The sequence below is a fragment of the Vanacampus margaritifer genome, chromosome 1, assembly GCF_051991255.1.
Source record: "Vanacampus margaritifer isolate UIUO_Vmar chromosome 1, RoL_Vmar_1.0, whole genome shotgun sequence".
Taxonomy (NCBI): Eukaryota; Metazoa; Chordata; class Actinopteri; order Syngnathiformes; family Syngnathidae; genus Vanacampus; species Vanacampus margaritifer.
In genome coordinates, this window is record NC_135432.1 from 37,718,191 (window position 1) to 37,745,447 (window position 27,257).

At 42.9% G+C, this 27,257-nt stretch overlaps 1 protein-coding gene across 1 annotated transcript in view; it reads left to right on the forward strand.

Moving 5' to 3' along the window:
* The window catches only part of fignl2 (fidgetin like 2), a 28,854-nt gene extending 11,389 nt beyond the window's left edge, over positions 1-17,465 (forward strand). Inside the window, exon 3 of the mRNA XM_077553520.1 lies at positions 10,933-17,465. Within this exon, the coding sequence (XP_077409646.1) occupies positions 10,933-12,908 (1,976 nt within the window). The 3' untranslated portion in view covers positions 12,909-17,465. The remainder of the gene's footprint in view (positions 1-10,932) is intronic.
* Positions 17,466-27,257: the final 9,792 nt, after the last annotated feature.

Consider the following 27,257-nt stretch of genomic DNA (forward strand, 5'->3'; position numbering starts at 1 on the left):
GACAGAACACCACTCGGGTTCTGATCGGGGGAACGTTCCTCCCAATCACGCCCCCCCAGGTCTCACTTGTCATTGCCCACGTGAGTGTTGTAGTCCCCCAGCAGAACGAGGGAGTCCCCAGAGGGAGCGCTCGCTAACACACCCTCTAAGGACTCTAAGGACAAAAAGGGTGGGTACTCTGAATTGCTGTTTGGTGCATAAGCACAAACAACAGTCAGGACCCGTCCTCTCACCCGGAGGCAGAGGGAGGCTACCCTCTCGTCCACCGGGGTGCACCCCAACATACAGGCGCCAAGCCGGGGGGCAATAAGTATGCCCAAACCTGCTCTGTGCCTCTCACCACGAGTGGAAGAGTGTCCAGCCCCTCTCGAGAGGATTGTCACCAGAGCCCAAGCCGTGTGTGGAGGAGAATCCGACAATATCTAGTCGGAATTTCTCTGCCTCACACACCAGCAAGGGCTCCTTCCCCGCCAGAGAGTTGACATTCCATGTCCCAAGAGCTAGCTTCTGTAGCCGGGGATCGGACCGCCAAAGTTCCCGCCTTTGGCTGCCACCCAGCTCGCTACGCACCGCTCCTACAGGTGGTGACTCCATAGGAAGGGGGACCCACATTGCCTTTTCAGCGGAGAAATTCTATTTCTATTTGGTGTATTCTAACCATGGGTGAAAGCTCGGCTACCAGACGCTCGTCATCGAGCCCTGCCTCCAGGCCTGGCTCCAGAGGGGGGCCCTGGTGACCCGTGTCCGGGAAAGGGAAACCAAGGATCCAATATTTGTACCATCATAAGGGGTCTGTTGGAGCCATGCTTTGTCTGGTCCCTCACCTAGGACCTGTTTGCTATGGGTGACCCTGCCAGGGGCATAAGCCCCAGACAACAAAGTCCTAGGATCATTGGGACACGCAAACCCAAGCCCCAGACGACATATACACCTTGCGACTGTTAGTCGCTGGGTTGCCAAATAATGACATATTTATTTTAATCTTGTTTTTTAGTTTTGTATTTATTATTCTAACCATGGGTGAAAGCTCGGCCACCAGACGCTCGTCATCGAGCCCTGCCTCCAGGCCTGGCTCCAGAGGGGGGCCCTGGTGACCCGTGTCCGGGCAAGGGAAACCAAGGATCCAATATTTGTACCATCATAAGGGGTCTGTTTGAGCCATGCTTTGTCTGGTCCCTCACCTAGGACTTGTTTGCTATGGGTGACATAAGCCCCAGACAACAAAGCCCTAGGATCATTGGGACACGCAAACCCAAGCCCCAGACGACATATACACCTTGCGACTGTTAGCCGCTGGGTTGCCAAATAATGACATATTTATTTGAATCTTGTTTTTTAGTTTTGTATTTATATATATATATATATATATATATATATATATATATATATATATATATATAGTTATTGTTTTTATTTCATTTGTTTTATTTTTTAATTCTATTTTATACAGCTGTTTTTAATTTCACTTCTAGTCATTTTTAATTTTGGTAGTTTTGGTCCTCTATAATTGAACTCGTTCAGGTACAACACCGATATCCAAATTTGCTTTCCAGTTGGTGTATTTGAATTGCATTAAAGAAAGAAAGAAAGAACAAGGTCAGCTGAAGAGGTTTTATTCATTTTGTTTTTTGTAATTATTTGTTTTGTTTTGTCCAACACAAGAGTTAAGATCTTAGCTGAACAACATTTGTGCATGATAAAATCGTCTGTAATTAGAAGCAGCAACAAAATATGAGGAGACATGCATACATATGAGCGTGAACCTCCGTGGGTGATGATGATGGGTGGAGGAGTGTGGGTGGCTGAAGTGATGTTTAATCTTGAAAGGAGTCCCAGATTGGATTGATCCACAGCCCTCTTGTTTTCAACAGTTTAATATCGCACTCTTCCAGAAGGTTTGCTCCTTGGGGCAGGAAAAATAAAAATTCCACGAGAGGTAGAAAGAGATGACACCCTCTTGGGAGCAGTGAAACAGCACCAGAGCCCTCCATCGCTCGGCTTCTTGGCAAGATAATGTTTCACCACTTCCTTGTTATAAGAAAACATGAGTACTAATATAAACTTCTACTTGGGTTTCTTCCACAACAGCAAACGCTGTCAGTCGGTATGTTTAAATGCACTTTAAGAAAAGAAAAAAAAACATTGGAAATAAAAATTTAAACCACACTTTTAACATGCACATAAATTCTTTAATGTGAGGGTGTTTACCATTTTAGAAGTTCACGTCACACGCCCAGACTACTGGAATGACACTAAAGTCTTCTGTCATGTGTACACAACATCAATAAAACATCTGATCCGGCGTTGTGTGCATGTTTCAGCCTTCATGTTTGTGGAAACATTTAATTCACAAGAGAAGACGTGTGTGCACATACATGGAAACACGTTTGAAAAGTAGTGGATCATATATCTATAATACAAAAATTCAGTTTTAAAATGTGACATAAACAGCAAAACTAAACTAGAAAAATTCCCACGGAAATTTTGAATGGGACTGCTAACTCTTTGGTAATGAGCTGAACAGTTTAAAATTTAAACGACTGGAATCGGTCAAGAAATGTGGAAGTTAACCATAATGAACATCAACTAAAAGTATCTCACTGTCCCTGAACATGTATTTAAAAAAAATGTAAATGAGCTGAACAGTTAAAAATTTAAATGACTGGAATCGGTCAAGAAATATGGAAGTTCACCATAATCTAAAAATATGTCACTGTCTCTTTAAGAACTCACACCCATTTTTGACTTGGAGCAGTCACGCGCCCCACATTCCATTGAGATTGAATGAGAGACGCACACCTCAAAGAAGAGCCTCCCACGACTTAACTCTTCAAGATACAAATTCAAGAAATGGCTCGTTAGAACGGCAAGGGTTTGGGGAACACGAGCATGTTCTCATTTTTTTTTATCGGATGAAAAATGACCAAATGAGAGCAGGTTGAAAACGTATGATTTATCAGAAATGAAGAGCGAAAGGCGCCTGAATTTAACATGTAAAAGGCAGGCGAATTAGTCCGACTTCTCCTGCTTAAGGTGAAAATAAAGGTACTAAATGACACCTTAGCCAAATAAAAGTTAGTTTGTCTGAAAGAAGACACTCGTGACTACAAAATGTGAGAATTTGATGTCTAGTGAGCAAAGATTGTGGCCATGGTGACGAGTTGAAGTGATGTCACGCACCCACATTGAATTGAGATTGAATGAGAGACGCACACCTCAAAGAAGAGCCTCCCACGACTTAACTCTTCAAGATACAGATTCAAGAAATGGCTCGTTAGAACGGCAAGGGTTTGGGGAACACGAGCATGTTCTCATTTTTTTAATCGGATGAAAAATGACCAAATGAGAGCAGGTTGAAAACTTATGATTTATTCGAAATGAAGAGGAAAAAGTCGCCCAAATTAACATGGGAGAGATAGGCGAGAGAGTCCAACTTCTACTCGCTTAAAGGGAAAATAAAGGTACTAAATGACACCTTAGCCAAAGAAAAGTTAGTTTGTCTGAAAGAAGACACTCGTGACTACAAAATGTGAGAATTTGATGTCTAGTGAGCAAAGATTGTGGCCATGGTGACGAGTTGAAGTGAAACTTTTGCAAATACAAGTAGACTTTTCTTTTTTCCCGCCACTCTAAAGTTAATTGGTCAACAGAGTGCAGTAGAAGCCTAATTCACTCACTGTCTTTGAACCCGCACAGGGGGGAGAGCTTACATTCCTTAAAAAATATTTCGACACTGAGCTAAAGATGGGAAAAATTCCTACAAAATGAGCTAAAATTCGTATCGGTCGGATAACGTATGCGTGTGCAGCGTGTCTTGGAAAAAGGTGCTTGATCTGTAATTTGTTCCCCCTTTCTCCATTCATTTCCTATGGGAGTTTTTTCGGAGTTTTTGGGGAATTGCGTCGCCATGGTAACTCAGAATTCCTAGAAAAGTAATGCCGCACCGAGTCAGATCGAGCCGCATCGTTTGATACCTCATTTGTCCCGGTGCGATCTACGGTACGGGCCGCATTTTTGCGGAAAAATCTCGTGATTTTCTAGGGTGGAGAGTGATATGTGCTGCTTTCAGCAGTCCCATAATAAACCACTGTCCTAGGTAGAATAACAATATGTGCCTGCTTGCGAAGCAAGCAGTCCCATAACTATTTAATAAAATTAAAAACGCAGCAATAATGTCTGTATTTTGTTAGTCTAGACCAGGAGTCGCCAACTCCGATCCTCAAGGGCACCTATCTAGCATGTTTTGGATGTTTCCCTCCTCTCACACCGGATTCAAACCCTCAGGATCATTATCAGGCTTCTGCAGAGCTTGCTGATGAGCTGATCATATGAATCAGGTGTGTTGGAGGAGGAGGGAAACATTCAAAACGTGTTAGATAGGTGTTGACTGAGGTGATATGTATATACTGCATGTATAAACGTTAAAAAAAAAAAAGTCACACTGCAGCCATTATAGAGCTTCTTTTTTAAACATTCTCTATGGGTGGTGTGCCTTGAGATTTTTTTTAATAAAAAAAAAAGTGTGCCATGCCTTATATAAAGTTGAGAAACACTGATCTAGGGGATTTCCTCCTCTTGTTGGAAAAATTAACATGCTGGTGTCGTTTTGGAAGTAACACCTGTAGAGCTGTGTAGGGGAAATTGTCATCACTGATGAGGAACAGTGACTCGAGTCGACTCGAGTCGACTCAAGTCCAAGTCCCGATGAGTCTTTGCTATATAGAGTGCCTCGCTTCTCCTGCTATTCTTGACCAGATTGTGGTTATCAAAAAAGAGGACCCCAAAACGGAGTGCCGTAACACATTTTAAATGCGGCTCAAAAATGGAAACATGCAAAAACAGTGCAATTAAATCACAGTATCAGCCACCAACAGTTTAACTGCCATTATTGCCCAAAGTCATAAACAACAAATTAAGCTATAAAGTGCTTAAAGTCAAGTGTAAATGAAATTCTTTGCATGACATGGGCTTAAAATTGTACTAAGTAAACAGAAGTCCCTTCAGTGAATCCACAGACAACTTATCCCTATCCTTTGTCCACTGGCTTTGCATCAGTGAAAGTATTCTCTCTACATTTGCATTATGAAAGAGAAATAGCAAAAAAGAACTCTACAATCTTAAGTACTTCAGAATGACAGTCAGTGCCTTGTTTAACAATGTGAAACGCAAAGGCTCTCTGTCCCTGCAGCAATAACTTTAACATCATTTTTTGCATTGACAAAGTAGTCCACTATTTTACCTGAAGAACTTTCCCCAAGAGTGGCTTTTTTTTCTAAGCGTATAGTTGAACTTATATGGTGGCCCAAAACGCCGGCCCCTTTGTTGGCAACGGAGACATCCGTGTCAACTTTGCACACCAAACATTCTGCCTCGAATGAATCCCGACCAGAACGGAAACCTGTATATTTCTTGTTTAGGTTGTCCGTAAACAAACATAGATTTTGTAGGTCTGGGCGCGGCGTCATACCTGCTTGACTCTTTCAGCCGCATTGAAGTAAATGGGAACAGACGACCAGGCAAGTGGTTTGCACTCGCGATTTTTTTAAAACCACAATCATTGCAAATACATCTACAAGTATTGTTTAAATTATAAATATAGTTCAGCGTTGTTGTAAAACATTCTATTTATTGCATATACTATATTTTTATGACTTTGGTGAAGACAGGCGGGTGCCTCTTGCCTGGCTTGCGTAAAATCCAGAAATGGGCGTGTGCCACGGCGGGATTTGATTGGCAAATAATTTGACAAATGGCAGCGGGTATAGAGATGCTGTTGCTCATGCTGGGCTGAATGCAGGTCACACTTGTGCTAAATCTGCTGCTGAGTGAAAGAGTGCTCTTGGAGTAAAGCAACCAGCGTAGACACAAAATCCGGATCATTTTCTTAAAAGAGGACATGTCCGGACAAAAACGGACGTTTGGTCACCCTAACCTAAGGCCCTGGTCTAGCTTGAACTCCAGTCCCTCCACCAGGCTGATTTTGGCTGAAGTGAGCTGTGTTGCCATCACGCAGGCCGACAAAAGGATATAGCTCACACTGCTCCCTCGATAAATCCCAGGCTCGCACAAAAGCTCTCTGTGGACCGCTGCTGAATAGATTAATAAGATTTCCATAATTAGAAAGGCCTCTAACAATAGGATCCTTCATCTTTTGTCTCAGGGACAAAGTGATTGTCCGAGCTGCGCGCGCCTGCTGGATGCTCGTCCGCCACAATGGCCGCACAGACAGTAAGGCGGTCAGCAGAGGAACATCTGTCCCCCCTGGGACCATGGAACACTCACACATGCAGTTTTGAATGTTTAAATGTGCATATCCTCCAGCTTTTTATCAATCTCCTTGCAGCCGGCTGAGGTCACTGGTCAGTAGAAAAAGCCAAGGGTTTAAATGCTTTCTTACAACCAATCACAAAAACTTCAGTAAAATTGTGCAATAATGATATTGTTTGATGTTATTAAATGATGCTGTTTAGTCACAATTCCTCCTCTATCCCAAAAGCACTAACAGAAGTGCAACATTAACAGGTGTTTTTAGCATCATAAAGCACATGTATGTCATCGTTATATCACATACGTACATATTAGTTGTGCAACGGATTGATCCGTTGTCAGTTCGGATTGCACATGAGCCGCGGATTGGTTGGTGGGGGAAAAAAACCCAACAACAACAAAGTGCACATTCACAGTGGACACCATTCAGACATGTCAAAGAAGCTGAAACATACTCAACGTAACACACCGCTTATGCTCATGCTAACTTCAAAATAAAGTTTGCCAAATAATACATTGACGCCAATGCAAATAGCCTTAGGTCTTGTTCAGACTGACAGCCCAAATCAGATTTTTAGCCCATCCAGATTGAATGTGGATGGCTATTTTGTAGTCTGAACAGTCACAAAGCACATGAAATCCAATTTTTGCGGGACGGATTGGAACCACATGCGGGAGGTAGTTTCGTATCCAATTTGGATAGGATGCAAACACACTTAAAATGGATTTGACTGACCTGACGTCACTCCAACGCGCGCTGTCAATATCCAATCGGTTCGCTGCCCTGCTATTTCCTCGCATGCTCGGCAGTCATTTGTCTTGACGGCTCCACTGCCCAGACGGCTCCTGTCATGCTTAACCGGAAATACAATGACAGTTCATGTTACTTGCGCTGAAGCCGGCCGGTCTCCCTACCCCATCAGAGCTTCACAACCTGAAATAGCGAAATAGTGCCCGGTCGTAGCCATACCTACCTGGCTTACTTTAATTATTTTCTGGACCTAGGCTACTTTGTAATTCACTCTCCAAGTTTAAAAGAAGGGAATGTGCCTTAGAGGTCTTTTTCATTATAAAAAAAATAAAATAATTTAACTTCATTTATTTTATAAAAACGCTTTTGCCCATTTAAAAAGAAAAATATTCAACTCAAAATGTCAAACATAACCGTTTAGATTTTAGGAACACAACTTTAAGCCCTTACTACCTTATTTTATATATAGGCCATGTATAAAATAAGAATGTTTCTGCCTCATATTGCACTTAAAGTTGTGTTCTTAAATTCTAAATGGCTATTTTAGACATTTTGAATAGATTTTTTTTTTCTCATTTAATGGGGAAAAAGCAGCACGGTGGCTGACTGGTTAGCACGTCCGCCTCCCAGTGCAGAGGACGTGAGATCGAGTCCGGGCTTCGGCCTTCCTGGGTGGAGTTTGCATGTTCTCCCCGTGCTTGCGTGGGTTTTCACCGGGTACTCCGGTTTCCTCCCACATTCCAAAAACATGCATGGCAGGTTAATTGAACACTCCAAATTGTCCCTAGGTGTGAATGTGAGTGTGGTTGTTCGTCTCTGTGTGCCCTGCGATTGGCTGGCAACCAGTTCAGGGTGTACCCCGCCTACTGCCCGAAGCCAGCTGGGATAGGCTCCAGCACCCCCGCGACCCTTGTGAGGAAAAAGCGGCCAAGAAAATGGATGGATGGATGGATGGGGAAAAAGTGTTTTACAAAATAAATGAAGACACTAAATCCTAAACGGCTATATTAGACATTTTGAATTGATTTTTTTTTTCATTTAATGGTGGAAAGCATTTTACAAAATAAATGAAGACAAAGTACTATTTATCTTTTTTTTATTGTTTATTTTTTGCTGATCCAAAAAACGATCCGATTCGTTACTCAAATCCAGGATCCGATCCAAACTGTGACTCTATTTATGCCATTACACCACCAGTACATATCTTGATAAATAGAGCACTTTATGATCCATCTGCACAACAGCGCCGCCATGTAGATAAGACTTTTTGGATTGTTAAATGAGACTCCATGCAACACATAGAGTATAGTACATGCATAATTACACATTTAGAAAGTAATTATTCTCCTTTTGAAGACTTGCTGAGGTGCATGTGGGCAGCTGTCCAGGACATTGGTCAGAGGAGGTAGGGTGTAGTGGTGGGGATTTACTGTGAAAGAAGTCCATTCTGCAGCGGCAGTACGCTGATGATGGAGTGGACAGCAGTTAGCCTGCCTCAATGAGTCCTCTAATGTCCGCTCTGGCCGGCTTTGAGAGGACGTAGCGCCTGCTGTCAACTTTCCCCTCCCTTCCTTCCCTCCTTCCTTCCATGCCTCCCTCCTTGCTGCAGGTTTTATGAGCTCCCTTGGGCTCTCATCCATCTCTGTCACACACAGGCCCTATTATTGGGGCTGTACAGAAACTGGTCAGGCTGCAGATGGGAAGGGCCTGCAGGACATATATGCTTTCTGCAGCCTGGACAAAGAGCTGCGATTCAGTCCACAAACATCCACGGTCAATGGGGTGTCTCAGGCTTGATGAGTGTGAGAAGCGGTTCTGCTGTGTCTTGGCCATGGCGGGTGTCGGAACCCAAAGTTTAAGGGAAGTACTTGAACTACTTTGGCCATTGGGAATTTAAGGCAGTGGATTTGAATATGAAGGATGTGATAATCCCACAGCCATCTGGTCTCCTGGTCTCATCTGACTGAATAAATCACGCGCGTAATCTGAAAACACACACATACACAAAGAGGTTTTGAAAAAGAGTAAAGGAGGCCAAAGTTTAGCAGTGAGTGGAATCTCTGGCTGCAGATATCGAGATTTGATTTAGACGGCAATTAGAAGTCTGTCTCCACACGCACAGACAGCCATGAATAATGAACCATCATGAAAAACAGTAAGGCCAGCGATGGCGGTGGCTTTTTTTTTATGTAGCTCTCTCTCTCTCTGCCTCTTGCTCTCTGATTCTTCTCCACCTCAGGCTGATTCGTGACAGTTCAATAATGCCAAGTTATGTGTGGAATGTCAAACTCGCGTCTCAGCATGAGGTAGCACGAGTTTTTATGAAGTGCTTGTTGTGATAACGCAAATCGGTACACAGACTATGCAGTTAGATTGGTTACAAAAACATCATTTTGATAGAACTTTTTTTTCTATGCAAGGCACGCAGGTGTACGCTTGTGCTTCCCTCTTCCGCTGTGCTGTGATCTTCTTCCGGAAAACATGCTTGCGGTGAGGTACATTGATTACACAAATACTTTCCAGTCGAGGCAATGTGATTCGGCCCAAAAACCTTTTCCAATGTTCCAAGGGAGACTGTGCTGATGAATAGCACACTATGCCGAGCTCCCAACCCCCCCATCTGTCTCTCTCACTCTCTCTACACCACTGTCCACCAACACACAACCTCCACCTTCCCTCCCCTTACTTTGTCCAGCCGGCCCAGGAGCCTGTGCAGCTCTGGTGTTTGCTGGGTGGGTGGATGCTTGAGTGTATTGGTGGGTGGTACGGGGGGTGCAGGGTGGAGAAAGGAGGCATTCAGAGCAACATGCTCTGGAAGATAACAATAGCTCATCTGGGAGACCTGTAGGTGCTGGCAATGCACAGGAAATAGTAGTTGGAACTCTTCTGTGTGCCAATATATGCTGGGAAAATTGCACAGCACACATGCAGCCTGCAGATCTGCTTTCATCAGCGCCCCACTAAACGGCCATTACTCTCAGTACGCGATCCTGTACTTCTCAGATAAAAGTGAGTAGAGTTAGGAAAGCGCAGGATAGCAATGCTGCTAAAGGCCAAAACTAATCATCTATGCATCCATTTTCTATAGCATTTGTCCTCATTAGGATTGTGGCTAGATCTGAGTCCTTTCCAACTAATTTTGGAGGGGTACAGCCTGGACTGGTCACCAGTCAATCACAAAGTACATATGAGAAAACAGCCATTCACATTCACAGTCACTTTTGAACAATACAAAGTTTTCAAATAACCTAATAACTTGCATGTTTTAGAACGTGGGACTGGGAGGAAAGTGGGCTACTCAGAGAAAACCCACACAGAAATGCCAGAGCCGAGATTCAAACCAAAGACCTCTCCACTGAGAGGCAGGAGTGCTTCTTTTCACTGTGATGTAGCAGGAACACAGACAAGATTCAAATTATTAACTCATTGACTCCCAGCCATTTCCACTGCAGCAACCCCCTTCGCTCCACCTGAGCTATGCCACTCCTACTGTTTGCTACTATCCAAAAGGAGACCAAAAACATTCTCTCGTACACAAAATACTTTGAGTAAAATTTACTCAGAATATTTTACTCTCTTCCAGTTGTAAATTTTACTCTGTTTAGAGTGGGACCAAATAGACAATTTTTTTAGAGTAAAATGTACTATTTTTATAGTAAAATGTACAAAATTTACTGTGTAGAAATGCAGATTCTATGTTGATTTTATAACGCGTAGAACATGACTAGCAAAAACTGAATTTCATTTTGTGGACTGTTTACTGTATTTATTACTATGATTTTGGTTGGAATTTACATTTTGATGAATAATGCTCATATATGACCTTTAATTTAGGAATTGTCTCTATTATCATTTTCATAGAAAAGGAAAATATTGTTGAACACAATAATAACAACTACATTCTTTTATATTAGGTTTATTAAAGATGCACTGGAACCCAGAGCATGCCCAGTCCCTCAGCCAGTGGCCTGAACAACACCTGGACGTCTCCTCCACCACCTCCTCCCCGGCACACAAGTCGGAATTCTACTCTGGCCGCGGCCGCACCTCCTACAACTACTCGTGGGCCAATGACGACATATCCGCCCTTACGGCTTCCAATCTGCTGAAGCGCTACGCCGAGAAGTACTCCGGCGGACTGGACTCAGCGTATGAGCGCCCGCCTGCTGTGGGTGCCTACCCAGAGCCAAGTGCCTTTGGGGGCCTCAGTGGCCAGAAGGCTGAACTGGAGCCCTGGCCACTGACACACAGTGCCGATGGCTCCTATTCCCATGACAACCTGTCCACTTCCAAGGCTGTGGCTACGAGCGCAGGCCTTGCTGGGATTAACAGTGTGTCGGTGGTGAACAGCAACCTTTCAGACTCCGGCTACAGCGGTGGCAGCTCGTGCAGCGGCTCCAATGACTACCCCTCCAGCTACAACGGCACCTATCTCTCATCTGGATACTGCCACCAGGCCGGTGCGGCACTTCCTCCTGCCTCCCTTCATACACTTCAATCCACCACCGCTGTAGTGCCCAGTTATAGCCCTACCACACCTTTCTATAGCTACCCCCCCAGCACATACCCTCCCCAGAACAGCTTTGCTCCTAGCTATAGTCACTCTTCTGCAACATACTTGCCCTCAGGTCTGCCAGCGCCCATTCCTGTTCCCCCCAGGCCTTCGGTGGTGGGAGGAAGCTACAGTTACCAGAGTACCAACATTAACAAATCGGAGTCCAGCGGGCCGTTGAAAAGAAAAGCATTTGAGATGGCTGTAGAAAGGAATGAAGTTGGGGACAGCACTTGTTATAAGAAATACAACTATGACCTACAGAAAGCCAGAGGAAACTCACCTTACAGCGTGAGTGACAAAGCAGAGTGCCGTGGGAACAGCTTCGGCAGTCCAGCAGGCAGCACAGATCCACAAAATTTTAAGCCAAGCAAGCCCTCCTCACAGCCCCTAGTATCTCCTCAGTATGGGCCAGCCGGGGAGTACAGTCCTCCTGCTGGCATGACAGGAGATAACGCAGCGGAGGAGCAGACCTTCACCCAGCAGCAACAGCGCTCTAAGGCCCACAAGCGCTCTCCAATGAAGAGTGCAGACCCCGATGTGTTGGACCTTATTGATGAGGAGGTTTTGGACTGCAGCCCGGCCCTAAGATGGGGCGAGTTGGTTGGCCTCACCCATGTCAAGGCTGCCTTGGAAGAGGATCTGCTGTGGCCTGTGCTGAGGCCCAGTCAGGTGAAGCAACCACCAAGAACCATTCTGCTGTTTGGCCCTCGCGGAGGGGGCAAAAACACCTTGACTCATTCTCTGGCTTCACAAATCGGAGCTTCCCTCTACCGACTGAGCGGTGCCTTGTTGGCTTTAAAAGGGAAGACCGAGGCGGAACACATTCTGAGGTCTGTGTTGCAGGTGGCGGGTGCACGACAACCATCAGTGGTGCTGCTCAACCAAGTGGAAAACATGGAGGAGGAGGGCCTGAGACAGACTCTGCGCACCTTCTTGGAGAAGGCCCAGATGAGCACGGGTTTGGTGATTGTCGTGTGCACCACCGGCAGGCCGGATCTGCTGCAAGACGCACTCCATCGTAGCTTCGCCAAACGCTACCACGTCGGCCTGCCGGATCCGGGCATTCGTCGGGATGTGCTGTTGCAAGCGCTTTCGCCTCAGGGCTACAGTCTGAGCGAGCGGGAGCTGAGCGCGGTGTTGCAGCGTACTGAAGGCTACTCCGTGTGGGATCTGCTGCAGCTCAGTCAGCAGGCTCTCTCCTCAGCATCAGAAACAATGCATGGCAAAGCCCCAGCCTTCACAGACTTTGAGAATGCCTTCTGCAAGGTGCGCCCACACAGCACCACAAAAGAGCCGGACGCTTGTAGGGAGTGGAACAAGATGTGTTGCCACTGAGAAGTCAGCCAGTCACTGTACTATGACCGGCTATTTGAATGTTTGGTTTGTTTTTCTTATTGCAAGTTATGCGGCCAAAACAGCCAGCCGAGCTCCCAAGTACGAGAAAGTTTAAAACACATTCACTTTATGCGGCATTGGTTGGCCTTGAAAATCAGAGGTGGCAAATCCAAGTCCAGAAAGTAAAAACCCTGCCACAGTTTGGCCTTAGTCCTTAGCTAGCAAGCTAGCGAGCCCCCTAGCAGCACCCTGGGAGCTAACTAGAGAGGTCGCTGGCTAGCACCTGGGGCTAAAGCCAAACTGTGGCAGGGTTTTTTTACTTTCTGGACCTTGATTTGCCACCTCAGTTGAAGATCTATGATATTTCCTTCATGCCTACCCCCCACCCCCAAAGAAAAGACATGTTAATTGACCTGGATGAGTGTTGTTTTGTCTAATGGGAAAATCAGATAGCTACTTGGATGCTCTCAGAGATCCTGTTTAGCCTGGGTCCAAGACAAAAATCAAATATTTGTTGCTAGGTGATGTGGTCCAACGTAATGGATAATCAGGGTTTAGAAAATCCCCCCATTTTCTGCTTCTCTCAGGATCCTATTTATTGCCAGTCATCTTTCATGCACACACACAAGCTTGTGTTCATATTTGCTTTGGGATCAACCACATTATTTCACCAAAAACACAAGCCAAATGTTTTATTGTTCTAATCAAACCGAATGGCAACAGTCCCCGTGCTAGCTAGCTACTCACCAAATACTCAACAGCTACACCATCCAGTCGAAAGTACTGCAAATGTGTCTTTATTAACTTCACCTACACATTCATGCTTAAATGTGATCTAATATTTGGTTTATTCCCACTGGACTGCTGTCCTTAAATTCCACATCCGCCACAATCAACGGTGAGCACATTCCTCCTCGACTCCTGTGGTTCCACCTGCACACCACGTCTGTGTCTGTTTTGTTTCGATGTCGTCTTGTTTGAAATGCTCAGGAAGAATGTCTTTACCTCAGAAATAAGAAACAAAGAATGTATGTAATCTTTGAGGTCTCAGTGGTGAGAAACGAGGACAAAGCCTCTTAAAACACACTGCAGCTGGGCTTTTAGCCTCGAGAGAAACTTGAAAATGGTACAAGAGTCACATTGAATGTAATTCAGGTATTTCAAAGGATATTTGATGCCATAAATCCATTTATTATTATATATAAATATATTATTCTCTTTTCTTTAATGCTTCTGCCCTTTATTTTTATTGTAGTTGATGGTGGGATAATGATTGTCTTCAAGAAATACGAATGTAGGACAAAGAATTTCACTTTTGTTGCACAAACTGCTTTTTGTTCAAGTTTGCCATGAAAATGACATCATGTAGCTTTCAGAAAAGTCCAAAGTCAAGTGTTTCCAGTGTGTGGATGTTTAAGGTGAATCTAACATACATAAATACATCATGCCATCACACTTCATCGCAGTTGTATCAGTTATCTATTTGTCTATCCATTTTCTATAACATTTTTCCTCATTAGGGTTGTGGGTGAGCCAGTTGACTGTGGCAACAGAGGCACAATCACATTCACATCTTGGGAAAATGTTGAGTTTTCTGTTAATCAAAGATGATTTTTGGCAAGAAAAGTGGGGTACACCATAGCCTTTTTGCTTGTCAGTCACAGAGCACATATAGACAAACAGCCACTCACATTCACACCTACGGTCAATTCATAAGTTTGAACCTAAGCTGACTTTTGCTAAGAGAAGAGGGGTACATACTGTAGTGGACTACTTCATACAATGGATGGACAAAAGTCTTGGGACACACTACCTAATCAATTAATGTTTTCAAGCATAATCAGCAGTCAATAATGAGCTGGACTACACACACCCCTCTATTTAAAAAAAAGTATTATTTTCAGTGACATAAGGCATGCTTGGATGAGTTCAGTGTGGAAGAACGTAAGAGACCTGACCTCCCTGTTTGGGATGAACTTTCCTCCGTTTTCATGTTGTCTATATATTTGTCCATAATTCACCTCCTTCTGATGAGAATGATGTAATACTCTTCGATCTCTACCCTCCCCGTCATCTTTTTTTTCTTTCCCGAGCCAATCTACTCCTCCATAATACACAGAGGCTACGTGGTGTCATCCACATGTGGACAAAATTGTTACCCCTCTGCTAACTAAAGAAAAAAATAAATAAATAAACTAAAGAATAATAAACAAACATTTAATGACAATTAACCAATGAAAATGAGATTTTGCTTTTGAATTGTGGTTCAACATAATTAAATAGGCTATTTTAAAAAAATAAAAAAATAATGAAACATGTCTGGATAATAATGATGGTACGCTTAAATTTTCTTTCACAACCTTTTAAGGCAATTGCTGCAATCAAACAAGCTCTGTAACTGTCAATGAGACCTGTATTTTCGCCGACTCTTTATGAGCAAACTGCTCCTTTTGTCTCAGGTCTGAAGGGTGCGTTCTCTAATTTTCAGCTCCTTTCACAAATGTCCAATAGGATCCAGAATAAATCAAGGCTGAAAGAAGGTTACTTCATAATAGTCCACAATTTTACACTTGGTGTTTTTAATTATTTGGGACATTATCCTGTTGCAAGACCCATGACCTGAGACTGAGACGAAGCTTTGTGCCATGAGGCAGCACATTTCTCTTTCAAAGGATAGTCCTGTGATTTCCTTGTACCATGCACAAATTCAAGACACTCTGTGCCAGATTCGGCAAAGCATCTCTAGAACATAAGAGAGCCTCCTCCATGTTTCATAGTAAGGACAGCTGTTTTGTTTTTTTGGTATGCTTGGACATAAAGATGATATGTCTTGTCAGTTTTGACTCATCTGTCCACAGGACATTCTGTCAGATGTTTTGTGGCTTGTAACAATGCAGTTTGGTTGTTTTTTTTTCAATGATTTATTTTCAAGAGTGAGGTCCTCTTTAGTTGTCTCCCTTGCTGTGCACTTTGGCTCAAACAACACCAGATGGTGCGATCTGACATTCATGTACTTTGATCTTGGAGTTCACCTTTAACTTCTTTTGAGGTTATTCTGGGCTCTTTTTTTTACCATTTATATTATCCATCTCTTCAATTTGTCATCAATGTTTCTTCTGCTGCCATGTCCAGGGAGGTTGGCTTCAGTCCCGTAGACCCAAAACCACTTGATTGTGGGAATGCTTCAGCATGTGTCTGATTCCACATTACTTACAGTATTAGCACTATTTGACATTAAATATCAACTTTTCCCCATTCATTTTCAATGGGACTGACATTGAACTTTTTCTAAGTATCACTTTCCACGCCCACTCCCATACATACAACTCATCATTGCCAGGTGTCTAAAACTGCTCTGTGGCACAGTTGGTAAAGTGCATTTTCTAGTAACCAGGACGTTGTGAGTCCGAATACCACTTCCGACTGTACATTGCAAATATATCCATGACCATTATGTTAAGTTATATACATGTATACCAACTGACTATCATATCAGGAAATTTATTATAATTTCAGTGAAATGATTTAAGCACATGCATTCAAATCTTAGCATTCAGCTAATAGCATTCAGCTTTCCCATGCAATTTCTGCAGAAATTGCACTTTGTCTAGCTATATGTGCAACTGTACTGTAGTCACAGGAACATCAATCTGCTTGAAAATGGTCTTGAACTTTTACCTTTAATGTTCTTGTCCATAATATTCTTTCTAATCTTTTGAGACAATGCTCGCCTTTGCTTCCTATGTTATATGTTTAGTGTGTTTACACTCCATGTCGCCAAACAGCACTGTGACTCCTTGTCACCCTTTAAATAGGCACTGTGACTGATTACAAGTTTGACAGCTGTGATCCTAATTAGAGGACACCTCCTTGTTGAACATGTCCATCTGGTCAAAATATTTTCAGTCTTTTCTAGATGTAACAATATTTAGTTTCCCCCGAGTTTGTTATTTAAAATAATTCTGTTGAACCACAATTCAAAAGCAATGTCTGATTTTCTTTATAAATTTTAATTTATTATTACGAGTTACTTATTACTTTTTTTTTTGCTTTTCTTTAATCTTTTTTTCCCTCATTAAAAGATGAGTACCAACAATTTTGTCCATGTGCATCTTCTCTCCCAAATCGTAGCACCCATTTTCCCTGGGAAGTGTTGTGATTGATGTTTCAGTCAGGCCAATGCGTCACAGCTACCACAGTGGCGAGTGATCACTGTACAACAAAGTCAAATTTGTGATTATATATGATTATGAAATATTCACTCCTAATAAGAGTAGTTTGTCCAACAAAAACCTGGTTTTACTTTTTACACTTTGTTCAGATCTGTAAAGTTGTTCTTGAATAATTTCTGTAACAATTTCTACCTCTTTTTTTCTTTTTTTTTGCGGCATATTGTACATGAAAGTATTTATTTCATGTATTTTGTTGATGTTGCTGTTTTTTGGAATTGATAATGTTCTTGAACTGTAATAATGGTCTACCTCAGAAAATGACTGTATTTTAAAAAGGAAGAATATCACACAAATATTAAACAGAATTTGTCAATATTGCACACCACCTAATGTTTTGCTTATTTTTGTGACACTGCAACTGCAATTGTGACATTGTGTTATGTTGTCACTCATATCGATGTGCTTTTGTGTGTCATCTTTTTAAACGAACGGCCTTGGAAAATGAATGTCACAAAAGTTTTAAGCAGATCGACAGTAAAAGATTTATACTGCACGATGCATGCACACCAAAATCTAGAAGCAGTGATGAATGGGTCCTCATATACATTTTTCATGGCCAATCCTCCAAATGATTATCGAACTTCGATGATGTGCTCTGTCCACATTAAATTAAATTAAAGCTAATTTAGCATCACTCATCTGCCTTGGATATCTGCGTGGGACTCATTTGGGCCCATTTCCCAATGTGAGTTTGCCCAAATACCAACCCTGCCTTTCGTGCATCCTGTTCTGATAAACATTTTTATTCCATTTCATGTTGATCAGTGAAACTAGAGTTTAGTTTATTTTTGTTGATTTTCTAACTTTGCAGCGGTTACTACTGAATCCTAATTTTTTTGGGAGGGGAGGAGGCATGTTGTGGACCTGTAAAGTACTGGTACTACAATATCACCAGGATTAACCTATGTGCAAAAAACTGGAGATTGTGGATTAGCAACATTTCTGATGAACAGTTACGTTTTAACACCTCTCCTTGGTCAATAGGCAGAGATGACACACCACTTTGAGCTGCCTATGGCAATGCAAAGATAGTGACGGCAAAGTCTCGGCACATTATTTAAACAGAATGCATATAACTTGACCCATCAGACAGGCTTCAAGCTTGCATAGGGCAGGGGATTCCTTACATGCGCATACCTACGGCATACGTCACTTTCCCTTTCCCCATGCGTTACAAACATGGAAGTTGATTCAAACGTCTACTTGCGATTAAATCCGTCATGACAGAAGATGCTAAACAACTGGAAAGTTCTGTCTGAAGAGGCCAAAATAAAGAAAAGGTGGAGGTTACCCGACTAAAAGGACAGTTAAGGATCAACATTAGCCCGGCTTTCACTTGCTGGCATGAGCTCAAAGACGCCACTATGTGCTCGCCCTCGTGGGAAATGTGGTCATCCTACAGGCAAAACACTGCTGCTTTGGTACATATGGTGCCGCTATAATCAACCAAAACTGAAAGTTTGTTGGTGTTGCTTTAAAGACAGACTAAGTCTTAGCTTTGTATTTATTACCCCATATCTCCACACAATAAGTCAGGTATAGCAGCACTGGCGTACACAGGTAGACACCTAGTGGTGCTGACACCCTTGCCTCTCTGCCCTCTCTCAAAAAAAGTGCCCCTTGGAAAGTTATTTTTTGTTGTTGTTTTTTTTTTTAATAAACAGTATACTGAGGACAAGTCAATGTTAACACAATCTTTTGCACGATTAAACGCGTGGGTGGAAAAAAAAGCCCCCTTATGCGCCCCGTGCATGCACACACCCCACCTAGCTGTCTCTCTCTCTTTGTCGCGTGAACGCAGACTGTAATAAGCCACGCGGTCTCAGTCGCACACACATGCATCTCTTCCCTGCTGCTGCTCCACCCCAGCCAGGTAACTGTTGTGGTGCCGAAGCCAAGGAGACGCAGGAGGAGTGTCACAAAAAAACTTTACTGAACATCACATATTCACATCACTCTATAACCAAAACAGGAAGTCTGTCACTCTAACTCCCCCTCTAGTGAACATACTCAACAAACATTTTTTCCGTGGGGGAATTCTGTCAACAGCGAGTCGTCTGGTCCACCATGGTCAAAAAGTAGGAGAAACCATGAGATGGGGGAAGCGGGCTCACCAGACCAGGAACATCAAAAGGCTCAAAAGGGGCCTTGTTGTGGCGATGCACCTTAGCCCGCTGACAGGTCACTTAAGAGTCCACCCAGGATCGCACATCCTTCTTAAGGCCTGACCACACGAACTTCTGGGAAACCAACCTCGCGGGCGGCTTCCTGCCGAGATGGGAGAGGTTGTGCACCGCTTCGAAAACAGCCCGACGCCATTTCGCAGGAACCAGTGGACAAGGTAGGCCAGTTGAAAGATTACACAACAGCTTAACATCTGACTCCCCCACCGCCACCTCCTCCAGTCATAACCCAGAGTCCAAACCTTTGAGGGACTGGACCCCAAGGTCTGATGCCTGCTCCACACTCATGTGGGCATAGTTGAGACCCAGCTGAACAGTTCCAACCACTGCCCTGGAGAGTCAGTCTGCGACCACTTTGGAATTGCCTGCAACATGCCGGATGTCCGTGGTGAACTCCGAAATTAAGCGTCCACCACCTTGGACATGGAGAACGTCAGGGGTTTGTGGTCCACAAACACCTTGAAGGGGCGGCCTCCCAGCAAAAAACGGAAAAGGCGGATCGCTAAGAAAATGCTGAGGAGTTCCCTTTCAAAAGTGCTGTATTTATGTTCCCTGGGGGACAGCTGATGGCTAAAAAAAAGCCAGGGGCTGCCAGGCTCGATCCACCCATTGTTCATGCACTGCACCAACAGCTAGATCTGAAGCATCTGTTGAAATTGAGACCAGGGCTGCCGGTGAGGGGTGAGCCAAAACGGTGGCATGGCTCAAGGCAGCTTTGATATCGTTGAATGCGGCCTCTGCATCAGCCGTCCCCAAAATACGATGGTTAGGGGACTTGCCTCTTAGAACCTCATAGAGCGGGTGCATGAGGTGGTGGTAGAATGTCACCATTCCCAGAAATTCGCGTAGCGCTCGAGCAGTGGGCGGAAGGGGGAAAGCAGAGACGGCCTCTACCCTTGCCGGAAGCGGGGCGGCTCATCCTTGGTGATGTGATGCCCCAGGAAGTGGATGGGTTAACGATCAGTCCATGCGCTCCAACCGTGACAGCTCGAATATCTCAAGGAGATGAACATTGAACGCCGCATACTTTAACTGAGGAGGAGGTGACGTCACGAATCCCACCACTCGTGCAGCCATAGCACTTCCTAGCGCTGAAACAACGTAATGTCGTCATCAGTAATGCCGGACAGCGCGAACTGAGCCTCCGCCTGCGCGAACCAGGCGGCCGCGGACGTTTCCCAAAACTACGGCAGTTTGAGAACGTTATTTGTTGCCATGTTCAGTCCAGTTGCTGAGACTACAGAACTGGGTCACCAGTATGGTGCCGAAGCCAAGGAGACGCAGGAGGAGTGTCACAAAAAACTTTACTGGACATCACATACTCACATCACACAGCTCTATAACCAAAACAGGAAGTCCGTCACTCTAACTCCCCCCCCCCCTTGTGAACACACTCAACAAACATTAGTTCAGTGGGGGAATTCTGTCAACGAACACCACACTGTGTTATAAATCCAAGGAAATTGTATTGTTTGTTTGCCCTCTATTCCCTACCTACAATCGTTTTGTTGTGAAGTAGCACAAACAGCTGAGCATAAATTAGCCAAATGACCACCTAATTAGCTAGTTTAACACTATACTCTAATCAATAATAGATAATGTGATGACCACCACAGGGTACAACTATATGACGGTGAAAGGAAACTCTCTGGTCCACGCAGTGAAAAGCTTTGGACTTTGATTTGTGGGGATTATTTTGACTTCAAAACGTGTCGTTTGTGCCTGGTTTGTATTATGTTAGTAGTCACAGGCAAAATAAATCTATATATACATATATCAATATGTCGTTGGTGGTCGAAGCATTTGCATTGAGTTGAGAAATATCAGAAATGTCCGGATGTTTGGAATTATTAATTGCCTGTGAAAAATACCTTTTTGCCTTTTGGTAAATAACAGTCAAGTCTTATTCATTCTCATGCCCTTGGTTTGTTTGGTTACAATGGGTCTATTTATTTACTAATTGTAGCATAATGCATAGAAAGGAGACGCTGAAAAGGGAAAGCAAGCAGCCAAGGGAAGCATCTCTCTGCTCTCTTGGATGAAACCAAAGACACGTGAAGATGAAAGGTCAGTCAAGGCCAGAGAAAGTCACCTTTTAAAGCTCCCATTTTAAATTTGATTTGCTCCTTAAGGTTAATTTTATTGAAAAATCTTAAAAGCTCGTCCTTTGGCGCGGCCGCGGCCTGGGGGGCCCTGAGGTGTTGCGCTTGCTTTGTCCTGGCGGGGGTCGACGGCTCCCCTCTTTGGTGGAGATTTTCATGTATGCTAGATCCACCACACCAGCATCTATCGAGACTCAGACACAATTTGTTTCTCCCTCAGGTCATTGATTCGGTGGAGGCTGGTGTCTGTGGATCTCACTCTGCTTCGTCTGTCCTTTCTACCTTTCCTCAGTTTCTCCTTTGGGCCCTTGAGGTTTCCCTGATTTGTTGGAGTTTGGATGTCTCTGGGGTTGGTGAAGGTTAGTGGCCCGGTGGGTGGTGTCTGGTCGGTGCTGGGCTTCGCTTTTCTTTCTTTTCTTTGGTCCCCCTTCGGGTCTCCTGGCAGCCCCACGACTCTGGCTGGATTTTGAAGTGTTCGGTTTAGGTGAACGGTATGGGAATTCTTATTTATTTATTTTATTTTTTTCTCACGCACGCACGCACGCACACACGCACGCACACACGCACAAACACACATACAAAAAAAAAAAAAAAAGGGGAGAACAATGATGATGACATTTCAAATGATCAATACTGAGATCTCCCAAAAAAAAAAAAAAAAAAAAAAGGAAAAATCTTAAAAGCTGTTCACATTTTATTTTTATGTGTTTTTTAAATCAACAGGCATGAAACTATTATTAGCTAAATTATTAGCTATTATTTTGTACAAACCTTAACTGTAAGTTATTTCTATGCTAAAAGTCTTGCAGTCATGTTGCCCTAATAGGCTGTTATTAAAACTATCTGAGGGGAATTATTATTATTATTATTATTATTATTATTATTATTATTATTATTATTATTATTATTATTATCATTTTGTGTGTAATGTTTTGTTTTTTTAACTTGTATTGACAATTCCAAACATCCGGGCATTTCTGACACTTCCCCAATGCAAATGCTTCCTTTATTAATGTGAAAGCAAACAGTGGATTGGAATGCTTTTGCCTGTGTCTATCATACAAACATCACCATTTGTTATAGTAGTCAAACAACATCTCATTTTGAAATCAAAATAATCCTCACAAATCAATTTACAACGATCCAAAGACCAATGCTTTTCAATGAGCGGAAAGATTTTTTTCACCAAATTGACCGCCATCTTGACTCGGAATTGTCAATAAGGTATTCCATATGCGCAAAAGTGCCCTTTTTTCCCTGGAGCACTTGCCCCCCAAAATGTCTGTGCACACCACTGTAGAGCAGTAATAATGAACAGTATAATGCGTACAATGATTGCTTATTTAGGAGATCTTTGGTTTTATAAAGCACATAAAAAGTTTTAGATTAGATTTTCTATATGCGATTTCCAGCATAGACATTTTATTTCATTTACAATTTAAATTCAATTAAGTCAACAGTGATTTTGACTTGGTGTTTAATTTGGACTATTCCAAAGATAATAAACTTTGTTTTGTCAACATAATTTGCTTGTGTTAACACAGTTTTTTAATTTATTATATTTTTTTTTTTTCTTAGATCTCCAGAGCAATATCAAGTTGTGTCATCAGCAGGGCCGCTGCTACCCCTTTGCGTGCTCAGATCCTTAGGATCCTTAGACTGTTTGGACATATAACTCTTTGACTGCCAGACGTTTTCAAAAACGGGTTGTCGCCAGTGCCAGCCGATTTAAGCATTTTGAGTGATCTTTCAAGGTCCACAGAAAATGTTGTGTTTGGACTATGGAAACACACATACTACCAAATGAAAGATTGGACTCTCAGCTTTCATCAGAAAAAAGTTTGTTTCTACCTTATTCCGTTCTTCAGTAATCAACAATAGAAAATGGTTACTTTCACCGAAATTCTCTCTTTTGAAACAAAAAACGGAGAAAAAGAGCTTTTTGTGAAACGATGTTATTTCATGCACTCTAGTGAATTGTACACTTCTTTTTGTCCATGAATGATGCCACAAACACCTAAATAGTGCTTTACTTCTGTAAAACGCTTTCACCAACAATGAAAAAGTGTTTTTTGATTGCAAAATACGTTTATTTCCATTCAACAGTGTAACAATTTGACAAAACAATTTCGCAAACTATTTACAAATGTGTGCAACTGTGGTACTACTTACAATTATGTGGATGTTTCAAATACAGTTTTTCCTTTTGTAACGCTCTCCTGCGTGCAAGGAGACGCCAGGACGCGCACAACAGTTTACTTTCACTTTCACATTGGTCCGTTTTGCGTGCAAACGTTACACTTTCTTGACGGCCTTTTTTTCCGGGGAATAAAAAGCAAGTAGCAGATTACACACTTCCTCCGATGAATATGCATTGGACTCGGGGCACTCTCCGTCGTCCGATCGAACGTCCGCCTGTGCGTGCTCGGTTGCGCTCCGCGTTACGACACCGTCATAGCCGCCGCGTCAGCGGTTCCAATTTCGCCGTCAAGCTCGGATTCACCTTCATCATCATGGATATCAATGTACTATTTTAGCGTTGGTCGATGCCTTTCGTCTTGTAAGTGTAGAGCTGCTTGCAAACGCTCGCCATTGCCCGTTCCCTCCTCCATCTAGCTCCATCTAACGTCTTCTACTGCCGCGTCAATGCTTTCCAACCACGGAGTCACCATCATCTTCATCAGCGATGATGATCATCGTCATCAACAATGTGCTCTTTTAGCGATGCTTTTGGTCTTTGAAAAAAACGGCTCTGGCGTTAGCTCCTCTCGACCGGCCGCCATTTTTCCTTTGTTTTTCATTCTGATCTCCTGCTCAACGCTCTAGCTCCGCCTCTACTGACGCCCACCCGATCTTGTCAAAAGAGAGTCATCACTGCCCTCTAGGGGCCAAAAATAGTCATTAGGCTCACGAGACCTGCTTAAAACTTTCAGGAGAGCTCCGCAAGCCTTCCCAGCACCCGTTTCAAAAAAAAAATAAAAATGGGAGGACGTCTTTTAACGTCTTTGGCGCTCCTCCGTAGGTTTTTGCAGAACATCATTTAACGTCTTTGGCAGTAAAAGAGTTAATAGCCACGGTCCTTGGGGAAAAGAAAAAAAATCCCCCATATAAGATATTTTGTCCAAAATTTGGATACTTTTGTAAGTGTGATAACTAAGACATTTATGAATATATTTTTTTACTTTCAACCAACCAAAATTTTCAGTGGCATCAGACCTATCCATACATATGTACTTTTTATTTATTTATTTATTATTGATGCCCTCTATGGACAATAAAAGCAATATTGTGCTATGAGTAAAACTAACGATGATGTGTATATATGTATCATTGCCAAAAATAAAAAAGGACACTGATTTTTGAGGGTCTTAACATTGACCAAAACTCATTGAGCTTTGGACACTCATCATACCTGGCAAAAAAACAAAAAAACAATCCATATATAAAGGTTTATTCAAATTAATTTGGCTTTGAATGTGCCAGTACCCCAACGTGCAAGTACCCCAAAGTGGCCCAGGCTGCGAGGGCCCTTTATAGCTCCTCTCAGCTCTAGTATTAATATTTGTTTCCCTCATTCTACTCAAAAAGAACAGTGATGTTGCATACGATTCCTAGTTAAAAAAAAAAAAAAAAAAACTTCAGCTAACTCTGCAGTCAGTATTTCCTTGGGTGTTACTTTGACAGTGGGGACTTCGGGAGCATTAGCTCCATTTTGTTTAGTTTCTGTGTTTTGAGGTATAGTGTTCTGTCGTGTTGCCCCATTCGTGTGTTGTTTCACCCCATTTCCACCAGTTTTGTTCAGTGTGCCCCCTTTTCCCACCACTTCGCTCCTCCATGTGTGCTACCCGCTCCCTAACATCACTTGCGTAACAATTGGGGGCTTGTCCAGGAGCCGCGGCAGCCACGGGGTTGAGATGTTTGGTTTAGGTGGTCCCAGAAGTCTTGTCTGTCTGTCTATCTGTCTATCCATCTATCTATCTATCTATCAATAGACCTTTTTCACACAAAAAATTATCATGGAAAACTGGAAATAAATGAACTTTTATTTCCACAATTCCATTCAAAAAGTCAAACTTTCATAGATTTTAGATTCAGAGCCCACAATTTAAGTGATTTCAAGTATTTATTTGTTACCCCTTCTTAAAAAGGGGGACTACCACCCTGGTCTGCTAATCCAGGGGCTTTATCCCCGATGTCCACTCAATATTGTAGAGGCGACAGCCCCAGAACATCCAGATCCTTTAGGAACTCCGGGTGGATCTCACCCACCCCCGGGGCCTTGCCACTGAAAAGCTTTGTAACCACCTCAGTGACTTTGTCTCAAGAGATAGGAGAGCCCCCCTCGGAGACCCCCAGACTTCCTCAAAGGAAGACGTATCCGGGGAATTGAGGTCTTCGAAGTATTCTCCCGATTGATTCGCAATGTCCCGAGTGGGGTCAGCTTTTGGTCGAACTGCTTTCTCTGTCCGAGCTGCTACAGAGTGGAATCTCACTACTGTTCACATCAGAAATCTAGACACATTTAAGCTTAAACTTTAAAAAAAAAAAATTGTTAATTGATAATCAGAAATGTCAACACTAATGAATCCTGTATTTGTTTATCCCTGTTTTAATGTACATTTTAGTCATTTTAACATTTTATTTATTTATTTATACATTTATGATCTGTCTCGGGACTGCAGATGAAAAATAGCTTTTTGGCTAATTCTGGCATATTTACTGTAATGTTTATTAATGTGTACTGTCCCTGATACAAATAAATCAATCAATCAACATATGGACACACTTATGTTTGAACATGGTGTTTGTTATGGACAATCCATGACGAGCACAGAAGTCCAATAACATAACACCACTCGAGTTCTTTTATTTTATTTATTTTTTCCCCCTAAGGAGAGCTCAGTATTGTTCATTCGATTTGACATCATCATTGCTCTCCTTTTTTTAAAAAAAAATAAATTAAAAAAATGGGTTTTGTCTCATTTTTCTTTCTTTTTTTTTTTTTTTTTTTTACACCACTCGAGTTCTGATCGGGGGGCCCGTTCCTCCCAATCACGCCCCTCCAGGTCTCACTGTCATTGCCCACGTGAGTGTGGAAGTCCCCCAGCAAAACGAGAGAGTGCCCAGGGGGAGCGCTCTCCAGAACACCCTCCAAGTACTCCAAAAAGGGTGGGTACTCTGAACTGCTGCTTGGTGAATATGCACAAACAACAGTCAGGACCCGTCCCCCCACCCAAAGGTGGAGGAAGGCTACCTTCTCGTCTACCGGGGTAAACCCCAATGTACAGGCGCCAAGCTGGGGGGGGCAATAAGTATGCCCACACCTGCTATGCGCCTCTCACCGTGGGCAACTCCAGAGTGGAAGAGCACCCAACCCCTCTTGAGAGGATTGGTACCAGAACCCAAGCCATGTGTGGAGGAGAGTCCGACTATATCTAGTATAAAAAAATACTGCCAATAAATCATCAGTATGGTATTAAATCAAAATGGTCTGATATTACCTGGATCACTAGTGCTATCCACTGTTAATTTTGTATATAATAGGTCTTCATCATTTCAGACTTGTTTGGCTTAAAGTATGTCATTATTTAACTGTAGTTTACTAATATTTACCATTCAAAAAGAGACACATGTTGCTTAATTTTGGACTGGGCACCCATAAATCTGACATCGTAGCTTTCTGACAACCTTCTGAGTTGCGGGTGTGAGCTGCATCTATAACATCTGTGATGGCATCCCAGCAGAGCAGTGCCACTGCGGCTGTTGATGACAGACTAATTAATTATCTAATAATGATGCATAGTTGTGTTATGAGCCCGGGCTGCCCTTCAT